Here is a 21787-nt window from a genome sequence, read left to right as displayed (position 1 = left end):
TGAGAATCAAGTTATTTTCTTGCTGCAGCTTGTTTTCTGTCTGGCAGAATGAAAAACAACTTTGACATTTGTTAAGATGTCTTGGATTTGTAGCAAAAATGTGGAAAGATCAAATGAACCTTTTTTTTCCTCCAATCATTGCTGTTCCAGATACATGTATTTCACCAACCTCCAGGAGAGATCTCCTAAAATTGAGAGAGCAGCACTGGATGGAACTGAGCGAGAAGTCCTTTTTTTCAGTGGTTTGAGCAAGCCCATCGCCTTAGCTGTTGACAGCCAGCTGGGCAAGTTGTTCTGGGCTGACTCAGATCTGCGCAGGATTGAAAGCAGTGACCTTTCAGGTAGAGTAGCACCTTAATTCAGTGACTCATGTGTGTGGTGTGGGTGTGGGGGAATGCAGAGAAAGGTGTCATCTTTTCCTTCCTACTATAAACAGTCTGTACTATGATTCTAATCACTCCCTGAATTCCCAGCCAGGGAATGTGCATGATTCATGCAGCGTGTCTTTACAGTTTCATGACTCTGTGATTTGCATTATTAATTGCTATACATGCTACTTACTTTGGTTTCTCACTGCAAAACCTTTGTGTCGTTTCCCAAAGTCAGTTGACAAATAAATAGCAGCAGTTTTGGAAAGAGGAGAAAAAGCACTTTGCTTTTCAAAGGCATTGCTTTTGGTGCAGTAATCTGTCAATCAGAGGAAAATTCCCTGTTAGTGGAAAAATATGCCCTGCAGAGTTGAAGCAGCAGGTGTCCAGTTTACTTTTGTACCTGTCATATGGGGTGAAAAGATGTGAGAAGGATAGAGAAGATGTAACATCTCTCTGCCCTCAAAAGACAAAAACCTCCCTCTTCCAGCTGTGGAATTCTCTTTGCTTGCTCCCCAAGATTGGTTATGCTGTTAGTCTGAGCTCCTCTATGAGCTCATTCAGCCCATTTAACAATAACCTAACAACATTATACAGAAAAAGACAAATAGAGAATGGTGTTCTGTTGGCTTGGAAAGCTGCACTGGTTCAGGAAAGAGTCCAGCAAGCAACTAGAAGTGGAGCAAGAGAAGAGGGGAAAATTATATGGTCCAGATTGGGTAAGAAAGACAAATGTCTTTCATTTACTTGCCTAATCCAGCAAAGTGCTGGATCAGCTCAGCTGCCTCATGAAACATCAGTACCAATTTGTGATACAGATTGGGCTGGATGTTGTTGCTGGAAGTGAGAGTTGAAAACATAAAAGGAGTTATGACAGCTTGCAGTAATGTTTGTAGTAATGTCTTCCACTTATGACATGGTACCTTCATTCAAAGTGGCAGCATGTAATCCTGTTGACACCACTTGGACTTTCAGCCTTTTGTTAAGTTCCTAGAATAAGCTTTTGGTTTGGAAAACATTTTGCTTTTCCTAGATGGTTGGAATTAAAGCTCAGAAAGACAGTAATTTTTGTTCGGTGGTGTGTCACTGGAAGATTCAGGGTCACTACTGAACTGTGATATCATGATTGTTTACTGTTTTAAAATGCAGACACAACCTGAGTTAGTGAATTATTAAACAAAAACAACAACAACAAAAAAGTGCTGTAGTGTTGCTCAGTACGTTCCAAGCTGTCCCAGATCCAGGGTTTGCATGAGTAGAGTAACAGGCAGGAGAATATTACATGTGCTTTATTTCTGTCTTTGTCTGTTCTCTGCTTGAAATTAGGACAAGGAGATGGGTCTAAATTCTAATTCAGTCTAGGTTTAATGATTCTGCTTCTTTTTTTTTTTTTTTTCCTTAAAGATGTGGCTGTTGGATCACCAATGTTATGTAGTAAAAGATTTACTTTACAAACCATATTTCGAAGAAAAAATGTTCCAAAACCTCCCTTGCTTTTTGGCATTTGCACCACAGATAGATTGCTACAATCACCAGGATAAATTGCTAACTGCTGAGATGCATTCCTGTGCTTAGGAATGCTGATTAATAAGCTCTTTTGACCAGCAGAGTAATTTTTCTGCATGTTAGCTTCTTAAAACATTTAGTCTCTTGCTCTGTCAATTCTGTAGATTCCAGTGCCCATAAAGACAGGGACAGCTAGGATGCCTTTTATGTGATGTAGTCCTTCTTTTCCTCCCTGTCCTTCAGGCATGCAGTTAGGACTTGGTTATTCTGCCCAAATGGGAGATCCTATTGAAGTTAACCAGATTCTTCACATGATTAAGGGGTTGTTTGTGAAAAGATGACTGGAATTAGCTCCCTACCATGGAAACTATTTGGAAATTAGTTCTTCTATTCCAGAATAATTAGTGTGATTTGGAAATGTCTAATGATTCTGGAATTAAGTAATTTTTATTTGGAAATAGAATGAGCTACGGGTGTGTCCTGATTTTTGTATTTATTTGGTTGGTTTTAAGTCTTTTTGTAAATGGTATTGCTGGAAAGGGGATGGTGATGCCAGGAGACAAAGCTCCTCTTAATCATGTCTCCCTTTCATCTGACATTCCCAATAAAGGAGACTAGCACCCTGATGAGTCAGCTTTGGGTTTCATTGTTGGTTTATGGAAGAAGGGATTTAATGTCTCAGTTTAGTCAGAAATAGTCAGTTACACTTGGTCACAAATATTAAAAAGAAAGATTAAGACATTAAGGGAATGAAAATATTAAGCTTCAGAGCTTTAGGAACATAGTGCAAAATGCCATGCTGATTGACGTGGGCATGGCAGAGCAGGGCGTGTACAGACTCCATTTGGGTAGGTCAAGGTTTTACCTTTTGTGTTCCTTCCTGTCTTCCTTGCATTTTGCCCTATTCTCAGCTTAACTTTATTTCTCAAGATGCAGGTTTCTGTTTCTTACCTTTTCCTGACAGAATTAGTCATGTTATTGGAGTTTATAATAGATGGTTGCAGTTATTTAGGTTGACTTACATCACTCAGTCTATTAATTTCTACGTCAGTCTGGGTATAACCTCCTCCAGAACTCATCAACGTCTTTTCTTAATCAGATCATTGCTGGTGTTGCTCCAAAGTGGTGGTGAGAGCCCAGCCTAGCTGATTTGAATTCCCATGTTTTCCTTCAGGTTTTAATGCTTGGTAAATGTTTGGAAGGTTACTTAACTTCTGAGCTCTCTGTACATTTCGTGAAAAGGAGATAAATACATTTTTCATAGCTCAATTTGTTTCTAAGTCACCATAATTGACATAATGTTGATTAAGCAAAAAAACCCTTTGTGCTACTAAACAAAGCAAAGAGGGACAGAATTTATTTGAAGTATAAAATCATGAAGTACATGTGTCTTTTGTCCTCTAAGGTTATCTTGTGTGGCTAAGGTAGATTTTTTCCCCCTGGTATTCAGTAATTCCAGTATATTTGTACAGAACAAAAATATAAAAAAAATACAGTAAATCATTCTATGGATGAACAATGTAAAGCTATTGTTTGCTGTAGTAGAAGTGAAAAAAAAGCACAGCAGTGAGCTTACATATCAGAAATACCAGGATTTAGAGGTAAATTTTCAAGCTTTAGCTTGACTTGTGTGATCCTGTTTCAGCTTCTCAAAAGTGAAGCCGATTCCATGTGCTTTGCAAGTAATTTTGTGCTCAGAATCTGATCCACTCACTGAATATTTGACTGTTAATGACCACGTCATCATGTTAAATAAAGGAAGCATGGATTAAGCCTCCCTCCTGAGCCCTCAGGTTTTGACTAACATTTTTCTTCTGTGTGAGTTACAAAGTCTTCACTGTCTTCAGACAGACCTTAGTGATACTTTTAAAACAACTGTTGGCTGTGTTCTGTTCATGCGGAGAGTAAACCATGAAATGTGACAGTTGCTCTTGACTGTATTTAATGCCGGAAAATCTGGCAGAGAAATCAACACCCACTCTTCAGAGGTGTAAGGCCTCTTGTCTGCTCCTGGTGATTGCTAAAGGAACTTAGGAAAGTAAGTCTTTGCTAGAAAGAAAGGAGCATTCCCAATTTAGCACTAATAGCTTAGTGAAGGTAATGTAGCTGAAAGGAAAGAACATGAGGAAGTCAAAAGTGTTAATCTCATCATTCATGTGAGAAGTCCTAATTACCCTCCTTTCATTTGGAATTTATCTTGTATGGGTTAGCTGAAGCCAATAATCCATCATCTTATTCCCCGTTGTACGGCAAGACAAAGTAATTAATCTCTCAAAAAGAGAAAGAAGAATGAAAAGAGCTCCTGATTTCCATCATATTGATAAGAGACTGGAAAGGCTCATGAGAGATGAGCCCCTCCATTCCAGGTGCTTCTTAAACACACTAGATATTTTTTGTGCACAAAAACTCTCTTCTTGGTGAAAGCAGAAAAAAAAATTTGATCATCTGTCTGCAAAATGCATCAGTCTTGCATCAGAGGGCCCAGAATTGCCTGGGGTTTTGTAGTAGGCTTACCCAATAGCATAAAAGGAGTGAAAAATAATGGTGTGAGTGGTGTAGGAGATGTTTCTGATAGTTTTGCCTAGCTGAACCAAAGCCCTGTCTCCCTTCTGCAGGTGCTAACCGGATCGTTTTGGAAGACTCCAATATCCTGCAGCCTGTGGGACTGACTGTCTTTGAGAACTGGCTCTACTGGATTGACAGGCAGCAGCAGATGATTGAGAAGATTGATATGACCGGTCGAGAAGGACGTACAAAGGTCCAGGCTCGCATTGCACAACTCAGTGACATCCATGCTGTGAAGGAGCTCAACCTGCAGGAATACAGTGAGTGCAATCTCTGCTTGCAGGTGCAAACAGGGCCTGTGAGACTCGAGCCAAGAGACACGAGCCTGTTGTGCCTTGTTGCTGATCCACATCAGTGCAGATGGAGGGGGTGAGGAGTTGGTATCACTGCTGTTAGGTTGTTTCCTTCAGGCACTTGGCAACAGACTGGAAATCTATCACAACCCCAGCATCGTGTTTTGTTGCTGATGACAACTTGATTGGTAGTCCCATGCAGGCACCTGGCATTTGAGTGTCTCTAGACACAGTGGAAACATCCTGTTATCCTTAATAGAGGACTTTCTGGATCGTGCTAGTGCATTGCTATTGGGTGTTCACTGTTTAGGCAAGCACAGCTCTCAGGGCCTGTCACTAGCTGTCAATGTTTCAGTGGACTGCCTGCCTTGAAGGCAAAGTGAACAACTTTTGGTGGTGGTATTTCATACTGAAAGTGAATTGACAGAGGAGCAATGTTGCATTGCACAAAGGAAGTGTGTATTAAATAGCAATTTGTGTTGATTGTGGCTGCACTTTTAAAAAGTTTCTGCTTACCAGGCCTTTCCACACACACATGCTTGAAGTGGTGGGAGGTGAATGGTTAAAGCAGTGGAGTTGCTGTCATCCTGGAGGAAATAGGCCTGGTTAGTAGGCTCTGGTGCATGCCTTGGAGAAATATGTAGAAAAATGTCTGGGGATGTTTAATTAAAACATCAGTGCAGACTACTACTAGTTTTGTGTGCTATTAATCTCAGTAAATCTGTCAGGAGTTCCAAGAGAAGTATGTTGTCCTTATTAAACATTAAAATGAAGAGACATATTTATCTAGAGCATGTTAATTTGAGTTTCAGAGATTGTGTGGAAGCTTCAGAATTCGTAAATTAGAGAAGTTTATTTTTTTAATGGTCTTTGGTAGAGAAAATGAAGTAGGGAATCCAAGACATCTTTTTGTATTACTAATGTGCCATTTGCTGCAGAGAACTACTGCTACCTCGCACAAGAAGCAAAATGCTTTGAGTACATTTTAGTATAAATTCTTAGAGTAGTTTCAGATCATGGAGAGTTACCCATGTATGATTTTAGATGTGTGTAAAGAGAGAAATACACACAACAAAATACAACATTACCAGAGATTTTTCATTAATCCTCTCCCCAGGGGGTAGGAGGTAATGAAGAAATGACTAAAAGGTCATAAAATAGTTGGGGATTTCTTATTTCTTATTTATTTTTAAAACCCTAGGACAACATCCATGCTCTCAGGACAATGGTGGCTGCTCCCACATTTGCATTGTGAAGGGGGACGGCTCCACGCGCTGCTCTTGCCCCGTGCACCTGGTGCTGCTGCAGGATGAGCTGTCCTGTGGAGGTGAGTCCTTCCCCACTTCTGTGTCCCTGAGCTCTTAGCTTCAGCTTTGGGGAGTGTCTCCATCTTCAGGGATGGCTTCTGAGCCAAGGAATGTGACAGTGCACCAGGTGCTGTTACACACCTGTACAGACTCACCTCTTTCCCTCCACCCTCCAGCTAAATTTGCAAGTATTGAGAAGAAGTAAGGGAAGAGGAAAAAAATCCCTAACTGTTGAATAAGGATTTCTGTTCACCCTTTCTACTTAAGACTTACACTTAAGACTCAACTTGAATTATTTCAACTTGATTCTTTAATTGTATGATTTTTATTACTTTTTGCTGTCACTCCCCATTTTCTGCCTTTTCAGGCAGTGGTAGATTCTCACATTCTGGCACATTGCACAGTCTGTGCTGTTCTGTTCTTCTCTGTTGTCCTTCCCAAGCTCCCCCTGTGCGTGTCTTTCTGAACTGCAGTCCCAGAAGGGCGAGTTGCCTCCTTCCATGGCCACTGTAGCCCACGCCCTGGTGTCTCCAGGGGTGGGGCTGGAATGGGGGAGAGGACAGGCACTTTGGTGCCACTGGACTGAATGGGTTTATTATGCAATCATCTCGCCATCGAGGCGACGTGGGGTCTCACAATGGAACAAGAGCAAACATAATCCAGATATTTTCTCAGAGCAAGTTTAATACCAGGCCAAAAAGCTGCAGGAGGAAAAGGGGGATTAAAAAAAGGAAAAAGATCTACACTTACTTACTGCCTGAGATTAACAGTTAACGTAGTAAATGTTAAATAACAGCTAACAGATGTGTTGAGGTAGTGGAACTTGACTAGATGGAGCAGTTTTTTGTTTTAAATAATTTTGACTGAATAGAGCTGTGAAGGGCACATAACTAGACACTGAGTCACACAGTGCATCCATCTGCAGCAAATTACATCCTTTTAACATCTTCTATACAATGGCTGTCAAACTTGAAAAAGAGGGTAAGCCATTGGCTATGTACATGGTGGTGTTGCAGGAAAGGGGGAGTTGAAGAGTGTGATGACTTTGACATGAAGTCTTACTATGAGAAAGGTGTGACAGTCTGAAGTGGGAAGGGAAGAAAAGAATTGTGTTTTGAGTGTGCATGTTTCTCTGTTCCTCTTGTTCTTCATCTGTCAAGCCCCTGTTGCTGTGAGCCTGCATCAGTCACACTGGCCTCGAGGTCTGCAAAAGTGGCTGTGAATGCAGTGGCTGTGGAAGTGACCTTATGATGTGGCACGCTGTTCATCAGTTGCTTTGATATAGGAAAGCAGCTTACCTGTCCTTACCTGTCCTGCTCTTTGTTCACCTGGATTCTTAACTTCTGTTTGTTTGCTTGATTTCCAAAGAACCACCAACATGCTCCCCTCAGCAGTTCACCTGTTTCACAGGTGAGATTGACTGCATCCCGGTGGCCTGGCGCTGCGATGGCTTCACTGAGTGTGAGGACCATAGTGATGAGAAGAACTGCCCAGTGTGCTCTGAGAGCCAGTTCCAGTGTGAGAGTGGGCAGTGCATAGACAGTGCCCTGCGCTGCAATGGCGAAGCCAATTGCCAGGACAACTCAGATGAGAAGAACTGCGAAGGTACGGGGGATGCTGCCCACCGGGATGGGGATGTACCTGTCACAGGAACAGGGATGAGTACCAGTGTTACTGCTGAGTAGGATTTGAAAAAATCCAAAGTTCTGCTAGCTTTTAAACTGCTCTGTTAAATAGAAGTTATTTCATAACTCCATACTTTTGTTTCTCTACATGTGAAGTGGAAATTAAGAGTGATCTCCAGCAGAGTGGCTTAAATGCTGTTTGTGAAAAGTACTATCAAAAATGGCATGATTTTAAGCTCTAAAAACCTAGTATCTGGGATTGAACTACACAGTGGAGCAAATCCTTCTCATAGCTTTTTGTGTGTCTTGTACCGAGTAAAGGTTTTGGGATTGTTTATTTTACAATACCTGAACAAAATGAGCTTTTCTGAGTAAGCAGGAGTGAGAGACAGGAGATTTCTGGAAACCTCTTCTTCCTGTAGAGCACAGCAAAAGAGAGTATTTAAGCTGTCTTTACAGAGGGAAGTGCTGTTGCCAGCACAATAAGAATTTAGTTCATTTTGGAAAGGTTTTGCTGGTGAAATCTGAACTGCCCCACCACTACAAAACATTAAATCTGAGCAAACTCAGATTTTCCCTATTGCAGATGTAGTGAAGAGTTGTAGGGACAGCTTGTAAGCTTGAAAGGATGCTTCTTCTTTATATCCTTTCAGTGCATATTCCTTCTTTGTGGAGACTGTTGAAATGACTTTAAATCAAGGCTAAATTTCTTTCCAAAAGATATGCTCCAGCTCAAACAAAAACATAGAGCTGAAATTCCTGTGTGCTGAAAGGTGATTATTAGCCAGCTGAGATGCTGACATCTGAAAATCTGTTGTGCAAGTTAACTTCCAGTTGTCATTCAGCAACTGGAGATGTCAGACTAGGGGCTGTTTATCACCTTCAAAGGGGTCCTGTTGCTGAGAGTATTCAAGTTCATTACAAATCAGAAAAGCCTTTACTTTAACTTCTTAATTCAGCTGAAGACAAAAAAGGATTTCTGGATTTATGAGAAACAGGAGGCAGGAATATGTGGAAACAGCAGCAGCCAACATCTTGCCTGCAGCACCTTTTATTTTTTCAGGGTACTAGAAAAGCTTCAGTTTCATATTTTGTCCTTCATTTCAGTTTAAAAACATACTATCAAGTCAATATATTGTCTCATGTTTGAGGACTTTTCTGGTTTACAGGAAGAGCACAAGGACATTAAGAAGGACATTGATCTTTCTTAAACATTTTTATTATCATGGTTTGGCAGACTTATTTTTCATAACCTAATTATTCTCTCTTATATTGTAAATGCTTGGGTTTGGAGATTCTTATAGTAATATTGCAATAACCATGTCCTGGGATTAGTGCCTGTCTTCTCAATGGCCTCTGAGTTATTTTAGATGAGGGTCACTTTATCTTGTAGTGTTCTTACTGTGGGCAGGCAGTAAGGCCCAGGTACCATCCTCAACAGAACACTGAGTCCCTTGATCTGCTTGGTTCACATGAGGGACTCTGTGTGCCACTGGCCACTTCCAGAAATGAAGCTTGCAGCACTCCAAGCTCTCCCAAGATACTCCTGATTGTATGCTTTGGTGTCTTTATTTCTTAATGGTTTTCAAGAGCAGTTTCTGGTGCTGACTGTTGGTTGGGGGCTCTTTGCAGTGCTGTGTTTAACGGATCAGTTCCGCTGTGCCAGTGGGCAGTGCATCGGGAAAAGCAAGAAGTGTGATCACAACCTGGACTGCAGTGACAGCTCTGATGAGCAAGGATGTTGTAAGTGTACTGCCTGAGACTGGAGACTTGGTTGCAGCATCCAAAATTTGCTTCTCACCTTTCCTATGAGTCTGATTTTATTCTGCCAAGCAGACTGAATTAGTTGTTCCCAGAGTTAATGCTTCATAACTGCTGTCATGCAATTAATGCACAATGTGGTGGAATAGGAATAACAAAAATAATTAGTATTCTGAACAAGTAGTTTCTGAGGCAGAGAATGCCTGTTATTTTTCTTCTTACTTTTTCAAATTTTAAAAGAAGTAAAAGGTTTGTTTTACTATAATGTTTATATGCTGAGTCGCTGCGATGTTAAAAAATATCTATTGGCATGAGGCGTTCATCTATAACTTCTCTGCTTCATGGTTTTCTCATCCAGAGAATTAATAGCAGGTGCTTTTAGAATCAGAGGAACACTCTGTTTATAGAGCAAACCTTCTAAAATTTCTTTTTTTTTTATCTTGAAAGGATGTAATTCTGAGCTTGATTTCTGATTTGTAACATGTGATATCCCCTACCTGGAAATCTCCAGGGCTCTACAAGAAAGCCACTGCCTTTAAAATTCAAACTCCAAAGTTCACTTTCACTGTTGGTGCTTTAAAAGAAATTGTAAATAGGGACATCTTGTCTTGTGTTAGAGATCCATATATCACAGCTGGCACACAGATAATTTGAAAATGCAAAGCCAGAGTTGGACCCTTGATCTTAAGAAGGAGTATTAAGAGATGTTCTGTCATGCTACCAAGTCACTAGTGACATTATCACAGGCTTGTCTAGTTCCCTTTATTAGAGTTTGTATGTTCTCCAGTTTTTTAACAGAGGATGGAAAATTGGCCCACCCAGAATAAGATGGCAGTTGTCACCATCCCTCTTTCACTATGATCAGAAGTCTGTTTACTTATATCTGTAGACTGTGACAAGCTGGTTCAAGTGTGGGTTTGGTGTTCAGGGAGAAGAAAATGTGTAGAGAAAAAAACTTTCAGTAATGCTTAAGATGTAAAACACTGACTAGAACAGAAAATACTTTAAAGTCTGCCTTTCTGTCAAATTCATGAGCACAGGCAGGGGGTTGTCAGTTACTCCCAGAAATGTCATTGCTTAGAACTGGTCTTGTAGCGAAATCCACTCATTTTGACTGTTGAATAATTGTTTTGGGTACAGATTCCTTGTAAGATGGCACTTCTCAGGCTGATGCTCAGCTGTATCTGTAACCAGAAGAGTGGGTCAGATGTGGAATACTTTAGGTAGCTTAATAAACAGCAGCACTCCCCAAATTCATCACTGCTGAACAGTCCAGGTGGTGCACCATAAGTGATTGTCACACTGCTGAGAAAAGGCAGTGCCAGTCTCTTACCCTGATAGCCGAGGGTGACATGAAAAGCAGTTGTTGCCATCTTCAGTGACAAGAAAAGCACAAGAGGAGTCCCCTGCACAGTGTTATCTGGAGACGTGGCTGCAGGTCTTGTTCATCAAGTTCAAAGGAAAGCTCTGCTTGTCAGCCTGAAGCAAGAGCAGGGCCATCACTCCCCCTAGACATGCATGTACTTACTACTCATTTTGTGTCATTTGTGATCCAAAAAACCTCATGGCATGTTTGGAGCTCATCTTGGAGGCTGCAGGTAGCCCTTATGGACACTCAGAGTCTTTGAACAGACCTGTCCTAGGGCCTGTTTGTTCCTCCCATATATTAATTTGAAAGTTGTTGTCTGCCTACAGAAGAGGAGCAAAGTGGCAGGATGCAAGAAAACCTAAGGTTGGTCTAAACTTCCATGGTCTGATTTTCCTTTTCTCTTTTAGATACAACGGAGGAACCTGCACCGCAGCCCAACAACACCATAGGCTCCATCATTGGTGTGATCCTTACAGTCTTTGTGGTGGGAGCAATGTACTTCATCTGCCAGAGGGTGCTGTGCCCACGCATGAAGGGCGATGGGGAAACCATGACCAATGACTACGTGGTGCACGGGCCAGCCCCGGTGCCTCTGGGCTACGTGCCTCACCCAAGCTCTCTGTCAGGCTCTCTGCCTGGTAAGTCAAGGGCTGATCCTTGTCCCTGGCACCCCACAGCTGTACTTGAGGATGCTGTGCATCTGTGTACAGGAAATGAATCTGCTCCAGATGCAGTTCTTGGAAGCTGTGGGAAGCCAGGACTGCCCAGGCTTGTTGCCATCCTTCTTCACACTAATGAACTGCTATTTTACCCAAGCATTTAGGAACTTAGCAGAACTTAAGCTTAAATAAATGCATGCACTGTGCATATTCTTCTTTTGCTACTAAGGAATCCCCTTTTTGGGCCATTGTAGCAGCAGCAAATTTTCACAACAGTACAGGTAAATTTACACAGAGTTATATTCATGGGACTTTAAACATTATGTAATCATTCTTGGTGGGTTTGCAGTCTAGGTTTGTATGCTTGTGAGACTTCTTGCCAAGTCTGTAATGATCAGCAATAACTTTGGTCTCAACTTATTTCATTTAATGATAAATTTTCCAATATCAGTCCAAGCACATGATGCTACTGCTGTTTAAAAAGTAAAACTTAACCACAACATTGCACATCATCTGTATGCACTGCTTCTGTATATATTGATTAAATATGTACTGTAACTTGTGGCTTTTAGATCCAGCAGGCTCCTCTCAGAGCATAACTTGGTTTTAATACCAAGATAATTAATTCTGGGCTTGCAAGTTGTGCTTATACTGCTGTTGTCCTCCAGATTATTTTTTTAAGCTTCCTTTTGTCTGTGAATTGAGGAAAAATTGAATATTGACATACATCTCTGTTCTTCAGGTATGTCTCGAGGTAAATCTGTCATCAGCTCCCTCAGCATCATGGGAGGGAGCAGTGGCCCACCCTATGACAGGGCCCATGTTACAGGAGCCTCCTCCAGCAGTTCCTCAAGTACCAAAGGCACTTACTTTCCTCCAGTAAGTCATTCTGTAGTTCATAAACCTTTAATAACTTTCAGGGAAGTCACACTATCTTTCTAAAGGTTAATCAATTGACAGATTAATGTTTTGATTTAGAATTCTAGTCTAATAAACTTATTTGGATATGGAGTGATTTTGAAACGGAAGAGGATTGTCTTTTTCCAAAATGGTCTAGAAATCTTCACTTAATTAAAAAAAAGTTGTGAGAGAGCTCAGTGCCAGGAAGAAAAATATAAGATTGACTGTCAGGGGAGATGAAAAAATCCCTGCAGATGTTGAGCAGCTCTGGCAGAGAGATCTCCTTTCATTATGCTCTGCCATGTGCCTGTGAAGGTAAAACTAAGGTTGATTCTGTACAGACCTTTCAAGGAATTAAAATGAAGCTTTGTGTCATGTGTCTTACAAGTGACAGGTAAATAAGTAAACAAGTGTTTTGCAGCTCCATCACCAATGTGTAGTGTGCTGCACTAACTGCTGTGTAACAGTTGGTGCCAGCCCTAGAGGGCTCCCTGCCTCTTCACTTCTAGCATCTGTGGTGGATGGTTTGGGAATTTTTATGGAGCTCACCAAACCACTGTGGAGTGTTAAAGAGTCCCATGCTTGGTCAGTGAAGGCTGGAATCTCCCAATGGTTGGTTTTCAGTTCTGAGAATCAACTGATCAGGCTTTAAATCAGCTTTAAATTAATCCAAACACATGGAGTAAGAACATGCCCGCATAGGGGAGGAATGCTTGCTTTGGCCAGCACGCTGCAAGTGTTGTAAGCAGAGCAATACTTGGGGACTGCAGCTGGCAGGAGCAGAGCTCTGCCAGTCTGCCTGGGGCAGTGGTGGCCCTAGTGACAGTCTGGGGCAGTGGTGGCCCTAGTGACAATCTAGAATTGAACAGCTTGTTGCAACTTTACTTCTCAGCACTGGCTATGTCAAAATGGCCAAAGCAGTCAATGTTTTTTGAGAAGAGTTTTTTTGAGTAAGTAACAGGAAAGGCAACAAATGGCATTTCCAGGGTCTGCTTAAGAGCTGGGCAATAACAGGAAAAAATCCCATTTGCTGGGTGGGCTATCTATGCAGTTCTTTACTTCAGGTTCCTGTTAGACAGTACTAAAAACTATAAACTGGTGTTTTCTCGAGTTCCCTTTGTATCTTTCCTTTTTAAAAGTGCCTTTTTTTCTTTCTTACTATTTAGATTTTGAACCCACCACCATCACCAGCCACTGAACGTTCACACTACACCATGGAATTTGGTTATTCTTCAAACAGCCCATCCACTCATAGATCCTACAGGTAATTACTATTACAATAGCTTCTGTCAGGATCAAAGCAGTTAGTGTAGAAAATGCAGAATAAAGGCAGCCTCTGCTCTGCAAGAATTACAATCAAAGGCCCTAATTCTGCAAGCACTAAACTGGTGCTTAAATGGGCTCACGTGTACCATGGCACTGCTGCCTGTGTGGAAGTGCAGCACTGTTTGAGGTAAATCATACACTAAGGGGGTAGTGATACATCCCTGGGGTATATTCCTTAGGGAGAGTGAGAGCACTCATCACAAAACGAGCTACGTGCCAAAAGAAATGCAATGCCATGAGAATTTTGAGCCAAAATAACTTACCCTGCAGTGAACCCTGCCTTTTTTAGGCTTCTGCCATAAATAATTTGTTATGTAATTATCAGAAATTATAAGCAAATACCCTGTGGAGGAAAAGTTGGCAATATAAAGGCTAATAAGTCATAAGTAACATTAGTGTTGTTGTCTAGATAAAGCACAGAATTTCTAGTTGATCCATGAAGGGTTAATACCTGGAAAAGATTGCTTATCTTTTGCTTTATTTTCTCTTGACTAGTATTTATAAGCATGCATTTTATCTCTGTTTGAATGTATTTTTCTTACTTTCCCTGTAAGAATGCTGGAGTTAGTTATGATTTTATAACAAGTTACCAAAAATAGAGCAACAGACCCCTGCTACCCAAGGGTGTAAAGGTTCCCCTCCCAAATCACCAGTAGATGTGTGGTCAGTGAGAAGAGAGTGCTGTATTTGTCTGAAAGATGTGCCTCCCTAACACAGAGCCTTTGGGGGCTCTGGGTAATGAGGTCTCTGGGGCTGAGCAGACATCTCTTCTCCATTAGCAGAAAATATGGCCTCTGTTGTGCAGAAGGTCAGACCAGATGTTTATAATGATCCCTTGCAGCCATATGAAAAATCTTTTTAAATTACAAGTAATTTTCTAATGAAAGAAACCAAATTCAGGCACCAGCATGGGTCATCTGCTGGTTAGCTGATGTGACTTTCAGCATTATAAATTATATTAGGGATGTAGCAGAGGGTTTGATATTTTCCAAATGCTCCCTCACCCAAAAATAAACACTGCTCTTGCTGCTTCTGATCTTACTTCTTTCCTAATATTCTGACTTGACTATAGAGGAGCTGCATCCCCTGGTGTTCCCAGCCACTGACTGTGATGCTGGGAGTTGTAGTTACCATGCATTTCCCTTTCTAATTTGTTTCCTTGAAACTATCTTGGGCTCGTTTTAAAAGATGTTTTGTGGTAGCAGCCTTTGAGAATTTCATCCCTTTTACTTCTCTAAGGAATGCTTCTCCTGAGTGATTTGAGTGTGCCCAGGTAATTTTCAGTCCTTCTGTCTGGCTTTGGAAGTTAGTATCCAGAAACTTCGTAATGGAAACAGAATTATCTTCTCCATAATTGAACACAGCTATTACAGAGGCACATGCACACCCCTGCCCCACTGTCTTAGGAGCAACTTTTTCCACCTGAATGAAGTCCTTAGGGAGCCTGTTGTGTGAGAGACTGTTCAAGCAGTCACAGGTGCTCCTTGCATCTCTGAGCAGGCAGTGCCAGGGTCACTGGGAACAGCTGGAGACTGGGAAGCACTCAGCAAACCTGGGCTCTGCAGTGATCTTGGCATCACAGAGCGCTGTGGCTGGGAGGGAACTGGGAGGGAATGACCAGCCCATCCAGTTCCACCCTCTGCTATGAGCAGGGACATCTTCCACTAGACTGGGTTACTCCAGGCTGGCCTGGCACACCTCCAGGGATGGGGAACCCACAGCATTATGGATTAAATTAACCTGAACATAATGAGAGAATGCTTACACCAAACGTGGCCTGCTGTCCAATCCCAGCAGTCTGGAGCACAAAATTCATTTTCTACCAGTAAAGCCCAGTGCTGTAGCACTTCTGCAGGTGTGAAAAACGCCAGTCACTTGTTTTTAAAATTTTAAAAGTTTAATAGTAATAAAATGGTTATAAAAATAGTAATACAATTAGAGTAATAATAATTTGGACAATTTGAATTAGGACAATATGAGACAATAGAGACAAAGAGTTACGGACGTCTGGGTACCTTTTTCTGGGCAGCACAAGCAGAAAAAGGACCCACGTTAACAAAGGATTAACCCTTAAAAACAATAACCTGTTGCATATTCATACACCCCATACATGATGCATAAATTCCATTCAAACCCAGGATTCTGTCATCGTCAGCTTCTTCCTCTGAATCCTGACAGCGCCTTCAAGGTGGGAAGAAGTTCGTTTCTTCTGAAAAGAGAGCAATAAATTCTTTTTCTCTGAAAGATTTAGGTGTCCTGTGGCTGCTATCTTGCTGCGAGTCCTTTCTTTAAAAAAGTATCCTCCATAGCATAGTTTCTATTTTAACATTTTGTTATAACCTAAAACTATATTCAACACACTACTTAAGAGAATTAATACAGCATCACTTTCTAACACAACACATATAATATTCATTTTAATATTTGCGAAAAGCCAGTCATAAAATTCGTGCATTTTTTACACAGGGAAGTTTAGACAGGAGATGCTGTGCATTTCTGCAGAGGTCACCCTGCTTTCTGTTTCCGCCTTGAGAAAGGAAAAGTGACCTTTTCCCCGCTCCATGTCCCCTCACAGCTACCGGCCCTACAGCTACCGGCACTTCGCGCCGCCCACCACGCCCTGCAGCACGGACGTGTGCGACAGCGACTACGGCCCGAGCCGCCGCCCGCCCGCCGCCGCCATCGCCGCCGCCAAGGGCTACACCAGCGACCTCAACTACGACTCGGAGCCGGTGCCGCCGCCGCCCACGCCTCGCAGCCAGTACCTGTCTGCCGAGGAGAACTGCGAGAGCTGCCCGCCGTCGCCGTACACCGAGCGCAGCTACTCGCACCACCTGTACCCGCCGCCGCCGTCGCCCTGCACCGACTCGTCCTGAGGCGCGGCCCCCCCGCCCCGCGCCCGCCGCGCTGTAAATACGAAAGGTTCCGCCGGGGACGGGGGGAGGGAGCCGGGCGTGTACAGGTAAATGTGGGGAGAGGAGGAGCGCTGAAGATATTTGTACAGAAGAATTAAAAAAAAAAAAAAAAACAAACAAACACAAAAAGAAAAAAAAAAAGGATATTTATATATTTTCTTAAACAGCAGCTGCTGCTTGTGCCATAAGAAGAAAAGAAATTTTTGTATAAAAGAACCCAGACGTTTGTACAAAAAGTTTTTATTTTTGCAAATGGAACACAAAAACATGCCTTAATCCAGTGAAGTGACTGAGCACATAAGGAAATGGAAGGACTGGGATGTGTTTCTTGTCCGGTGAGGTGATACGTGGGTTTTGTCAATACCAAAAATGTTTAAAGTAATTAATAATAAAGAAGTCCGTCTCAGAGCAGCATACCATAGATACTTGGAAGTAGCCAAATAACCTCTATGTTAACTGCAGAGGGCCAGCAACTAAAGTTAAACTTGAAAATGCAGTCAGGACAGATATTAACCTTACACAAAGGGCTTTGTTTTCTACAGGAATACAGCAGTCGTAGCAGAATCCAGAAAATCAATTGCACACTTTTTTAAATGAATGCACCTCTGTTTTTCCTTAATGCATTTAACAAATGAGAGCGTTTAAAGCTTTCTCCCCGCTTCTGGAATTTCAATTATTTTTGTTGGGTGTATCTTAAAATTTGGTTTTTAATCCCAGTTAGGTTTTCTTGTCTTTTCTTCATCCTTTCCTCCTGCCCGTATCACTTAAATTCATGGTATTTCTATTTAAAGTACTGCTAGAACTGGGCTGCTGTAAATGCCGGGTTTTCTCCTAATTAGCCTTGTCATGCAGTGATTATTATGCTAATCATGCTATACATTACCCTCCTCATTTTGCCAGCATGGTAGGACTCTGTTTTGTACCAGGTCAGTACAATTCTCACATTATTGACAAGGGTAATATGCATATACCTGAATGATTTTTAGTCCCTTAAAAAAGAAAATCTTATTTTGACCTAGTGCCCACAAAATGTCAAATATTTTTATACCACATATAATATAGACAGCATATTTATAATCTATAAATTTAACCATGGATTGTTAGTTTTACTGTAAATGAATAATATATCCTTGCAGTACTTTCAGTGTATATTGATATCACAGTATACAAATCATATATATATAAATATATATATTATTTTTTCCTAGTAAGGAAGCATTTAACTTTCAGTGGAACAACTGTCCGTAAGAAAAATAGATGTTTTGATCATTGGAAGGGGTTCCCCTGCTGTATTAACTGCTCTGTTTTCTTTGTGTTAGGTAAAGCCAGTTTTTCTCAGTATGATTTTGACATACCTCCTCTTCTGCGTGGTGTGAGTTTAATACTTAGGTATTAACTGCTGTGAATGTCAAATTTTAAGATATTCTTAACCAAACCATTTTATATTCACATCTCTATTTTTGTATATTGTCATATTTAGCCCCTTCTCCCATCAGCCTCACCATGGTGGTTTTGACAGGGAGATTATTAATCAAGTGAAAACATTATTTGTGTAGTTTAAGGGGCAACCTAGGATATTAACTCCTCTTGGACTCCAGTGCAGTGCTTTTTGGATTTGTTTTGTTGCAGCAGAGCACACAGTATACCTGGTCTTAGATGGCATTGTGCATTTGCACCTTCTTCTGACATCCCATCCACTCAAGGTGCTCAGTGCCTTCACAGACTGGCCCTCTGATTCTTCTCTCTCAAAACAAAGGTCCTGGGAGCTCCTGCCTCCTCACCTTTGGCTATGGAATGGGGATGGCAACTTTCCAGAGGCGCCTTTGGGGTTTTATTGTTCTCTGTTGCTTCCTTGCCAGCCAGTTTCACCTAAAAGAGAAGTTATCTGAAAATACGGCATGGGCTCGCAGTTGACACTGTTGACAAAATTGGTGACAAGTTACTCTTGCTAGCTGCCACTCATCTGGAGCACTGGATCCTCATTTGGTTTCAGCTCCAAGGAAAACTGTCTCATTGGGATTCCATCTGTAATAAAGGGTTTTTCCTACTAGTCCAGAATACCTTTAAAAAGCCTTGGTGATCTCCAGGCTCTTGCTGTTGGTCTCTGAAGATGGTGTACTAAGGGGTTTTTTGCCCAGCTTCATTCTAGGTTTCTAGGAATTGTGGTAGCTGTTCTTCTGGCTCTTCCTTGCTGGTGGAGAAGCCTCCTTGTGTTGTCCAGCAGGGTGGATGTTGAGGAGGGTGTTGTGAACTATAAGGGAACTGAAAACCATTTTATATGAAGGGGGGGAGGGCGGGTGTGTCGGGGTGGGGGTGAGGCTGGCACACCGATGAGAATTAGAATTTCTCTGTTGTTTACATTTTTTCATGTGCAGCATTCCGTGTGGGGTTCACATGTGGAAACTTGCACTAATGAACTCAGAAGAATATTGTATTGTTGTATTTCAGTCCAAGTGCTTGTACTGCAATGGCAATGGTCTCTTCTTGCAAAATGCTTTTCTCAGTGTGCCAATTTCTTTTTGAAAAACTCCAGGATGGTTGAGCTTAAGAAGTGGTATCCTCTTTCTGGTGCAGCTGGACTGCCTCACTGAGGCATCCCCTTGGAGGGAGCTTCCTGCAGGTAAATCTGGATGTTAATTATAAGCAAGGATTTGTTTAAAAGAAAGACATTCTCTGCATATGGATCATGCTGTCTCCTGTGCTGGTTCACATCCACATAACCCACCTAGAGTCAGTGGGGTTGCCATAGAATTCCGTGTAGGATTTGATGAGGTTTTTCTGATACAGATGTTTTAGTTTGTGCATCAAATATTTTGAGTGCCTCTGGGAGGTTCATGAGAGGGGAAGTGGACAGGCTGGGGTTTTCCAGTGAAAATGCCCAGCATAGAGAACAGGCTGTTCCTCTTCTGAGCAGGAAGCTGGGATATGATTTTGCAAATACATGTATTTTCTCAATAAATGTGGAGTAAATTTTTGAAAGAGGTTCTGATCTGTGAAGTTCCTCTTGGGCAGATCTCCAAATTACAAAAGTATTGATGCAACCAGTACCCACACCTGACACTTTATCAATGGATAGATGCTGAGACTGAACATTTTCTCTTTGTTCCCCTTTGGTACTGAACCAGTTGTGATTCATATTCTCTCCTTCCCTCAGTGAGGATCATCTTTTCTCCTGCTTCTCCAGCTGACTGAGATATTGGGACCATAGATAACACAGACATGCCCATCCAGGAGATTGCTGAAGTGGGTTTGTAGCATTAGATCTCACTGATGGCAGTGGAAATTGTTCCTTGTCCTTCCAGTCCTTATCCTGCAGCATCAGGTTCAGTAGGGCATTAACACAGGAACCTTTGTACTTTTTTCTCTCTGTAGATACTGGGCAGCTCTGAGCTGGCTGGCTGGTGATGGGAATAGCTGGAATGCCCAGTCTGTTGTAGCTAAAAACCAAAACAAGACAGCATAATTACAGCATAATCAACAAATTACAGCATCATTTGTTGAAAACTAACTTTGCATGTTTAAATGGCAGCATTAATGAGACCCAAGTCTACCTTTTATAGTTATACCTGGCGTGTCATGGTGCATGCAGTTCATGGCTACTGCTTTTGGATACCAAGGTATTTGTTAGAAAATAACTTGGATGAGATAAATGGAACAGGCACATGGCATCTGCATTTGAAATAAAGAATGATTTCCATGAATATAAATTCATGCAACCTGTGCACATACATTAAATTAAATATTTACAGTAATGCAAAATACGTATGTGAGCCATTTGATATCAAAGGATTCCCTTTGCTGTGAGTTGGAACTTTCTGCACTGTAAATTCCGGATTTCTGCCCCAGCATTTCCCTCCTCATGTGCAAGTACAAGTGGGTGTGCAGGTACCCCAATCTTTGTACCAGGCACTTACCCAAAGCTGGTCATTTTCTCTTGTGCAAAGATTCAGCCTCCCTGACTCTCAGAGTGTAGTCCTGCTGTGTCTCACCTGCCCTGGGCTCCTTTTGGCCAGGTTTACAACAGACAGCAGAGCACCTGAATCCTTAATGCTCTGTCAGGCCAGGCAGGAGAGGAAGCACATTTCTTACACTGCTCCCCTACTTGTGGAGTCCATTTTGCAGATGAGTAAAGCTCCTCTGTGTTTTGTAGGGACAGGAAAAGCAGTCTGCTGCAGCCCTAGAGTAATTATGATGAAAATTGCACCCAAACTGCTTGGCAGGGCAGGTGCTGCAGTCAGCTGCAAGTGAAGGTGCACATGGAAAATCCCTGTCATTCCTATTTATTACACTAATGGGCCTTGATTGTGTTGTTGTCTCCAGCTCTGCATTGCTTCTCTATCTATTCTCTAGGCATGGCTTCATTGGTAAGTCCTAAACACAGTTTAAGCTTTAAAATAGTTAAACCTGTGCTAAGATGAAGAAAAGGACACTGTCTTGAATATTATTTCCATTCCTGATTGCTTGGCAAATGTCAGATTAATTAATTAGGACCATTCTTGGGGGAACTGCTTGAGCTACAGAACTCCCTGGTCACACATGCTGTTGGATCAGATGACTTCTTCAAAATACCTCTTTAGAAGAAATCAATCACTTTCTTTTCCTGACCTTTTTGCCTTGAGCATGTTTGTCACACAGTATTGTTAGTGACAGAATCTGCTTCTGAACCTGTACTGTGATTAGTTCTGCAGCAGAAAAATAACTGGCTCATTGAGTGCAAAAGTAATTTATGCATTGCTATTCAGAAATTGCTTTCTTAGCAATGAGATTTTTTAAAATTGCATTTTGGTGTTGGTATGGCTTGAAAATTAACCCTTAACTTAACAGCAGGTGACAGATAAAAGTTGCCACTAAGTTTGGAATGAACTAATAGCTTGAAAAGGGTTACAAAACAGTAGATTTATTTTCTAAAGTCAAAATACAGTAGTGACCCGAAATTTTCTTTCTTTTCCATCTTTAAAAAGGGAAGGGATTTGTAGCATTTATAGGGACTGGTGATTCACACCAGAACTGTGCAGGGCAGGGTAAGTAAAGTGTTGGTGTTTCATTCAGGTTTGTCCTAGTTGTTACAAAGTGTTGGCAGAGCCAGTGTTCCCCACTAAATGAACCAGGAGCAGCTCTGAAGTCCTGATTAAAATGGCTGCAGCCTTAAGCCATGCAGGGGAGAGTCACTGGAAAAGGGAAGGGGTTTTTTTG

The 21787-nt window shown here is 41.7% G+C and overlaps 1 protein-coding gene across 1 annotated transcript in view; it reads left to right on the top strand.

Moving 5' to 3' along the window:
• Positions 1–17679, top strand: part of LRP6 (LDL receptor related protein 6) — a 114836-nt gene extending 97157 nt beyond the window's left edge. Inside the window, exons 15-23 of the mRNA XM_066549626.1 lie at positions 151–341; positions 4490–4699; positions 5934–6059; positions 7408–7644; positions 9297–9407; positions 11202–11432; positions 12196–12332; positions 13520–13617; positions 16255–17679. Coding sequence (XP_066405723.1) covers positions 151–341; positions 4490–4699; positions 5934–6059; positions 7408–7644; positions 9297–9407; positions 11202–11432; positions 12196–12332; positions 13520–13617; positions 16255–16555 — 1642 coding nt within the window. The 3' untranslated portion in view covers positions 16556–17679. The remainder of the gene's footprint in view (positions 1–150; positions 342–4489; positions 4700–5933; positions 6060–7407; positions 7645–9296; positions 9408–11201; positions 11433–12195; positions 12333–13519; positions 13618–16254) is intronic.
• The last annotated feature ends 4108 nt before the right edge of the window (positions 17680–21787 follow it).

This window comes from Molothrus aeneus, chromosome 5 (genome assembly GCF_037042795.1).
Source record: "Molothrus aeneus isolate 106 chromosome 5, BPBGC_Maene_1.0, whole genome shotgun sequence".
Taxonomy (NCBI): domain Eukaryota; kingdom Metazoa; phylum Chordata; class Aves; order Passeriformes; family Icteridae; genus Molothrus; species Molothrus aeneus.
This window is presented reverse-complemented; position numbering and strand designations above follow the sequence as displayed.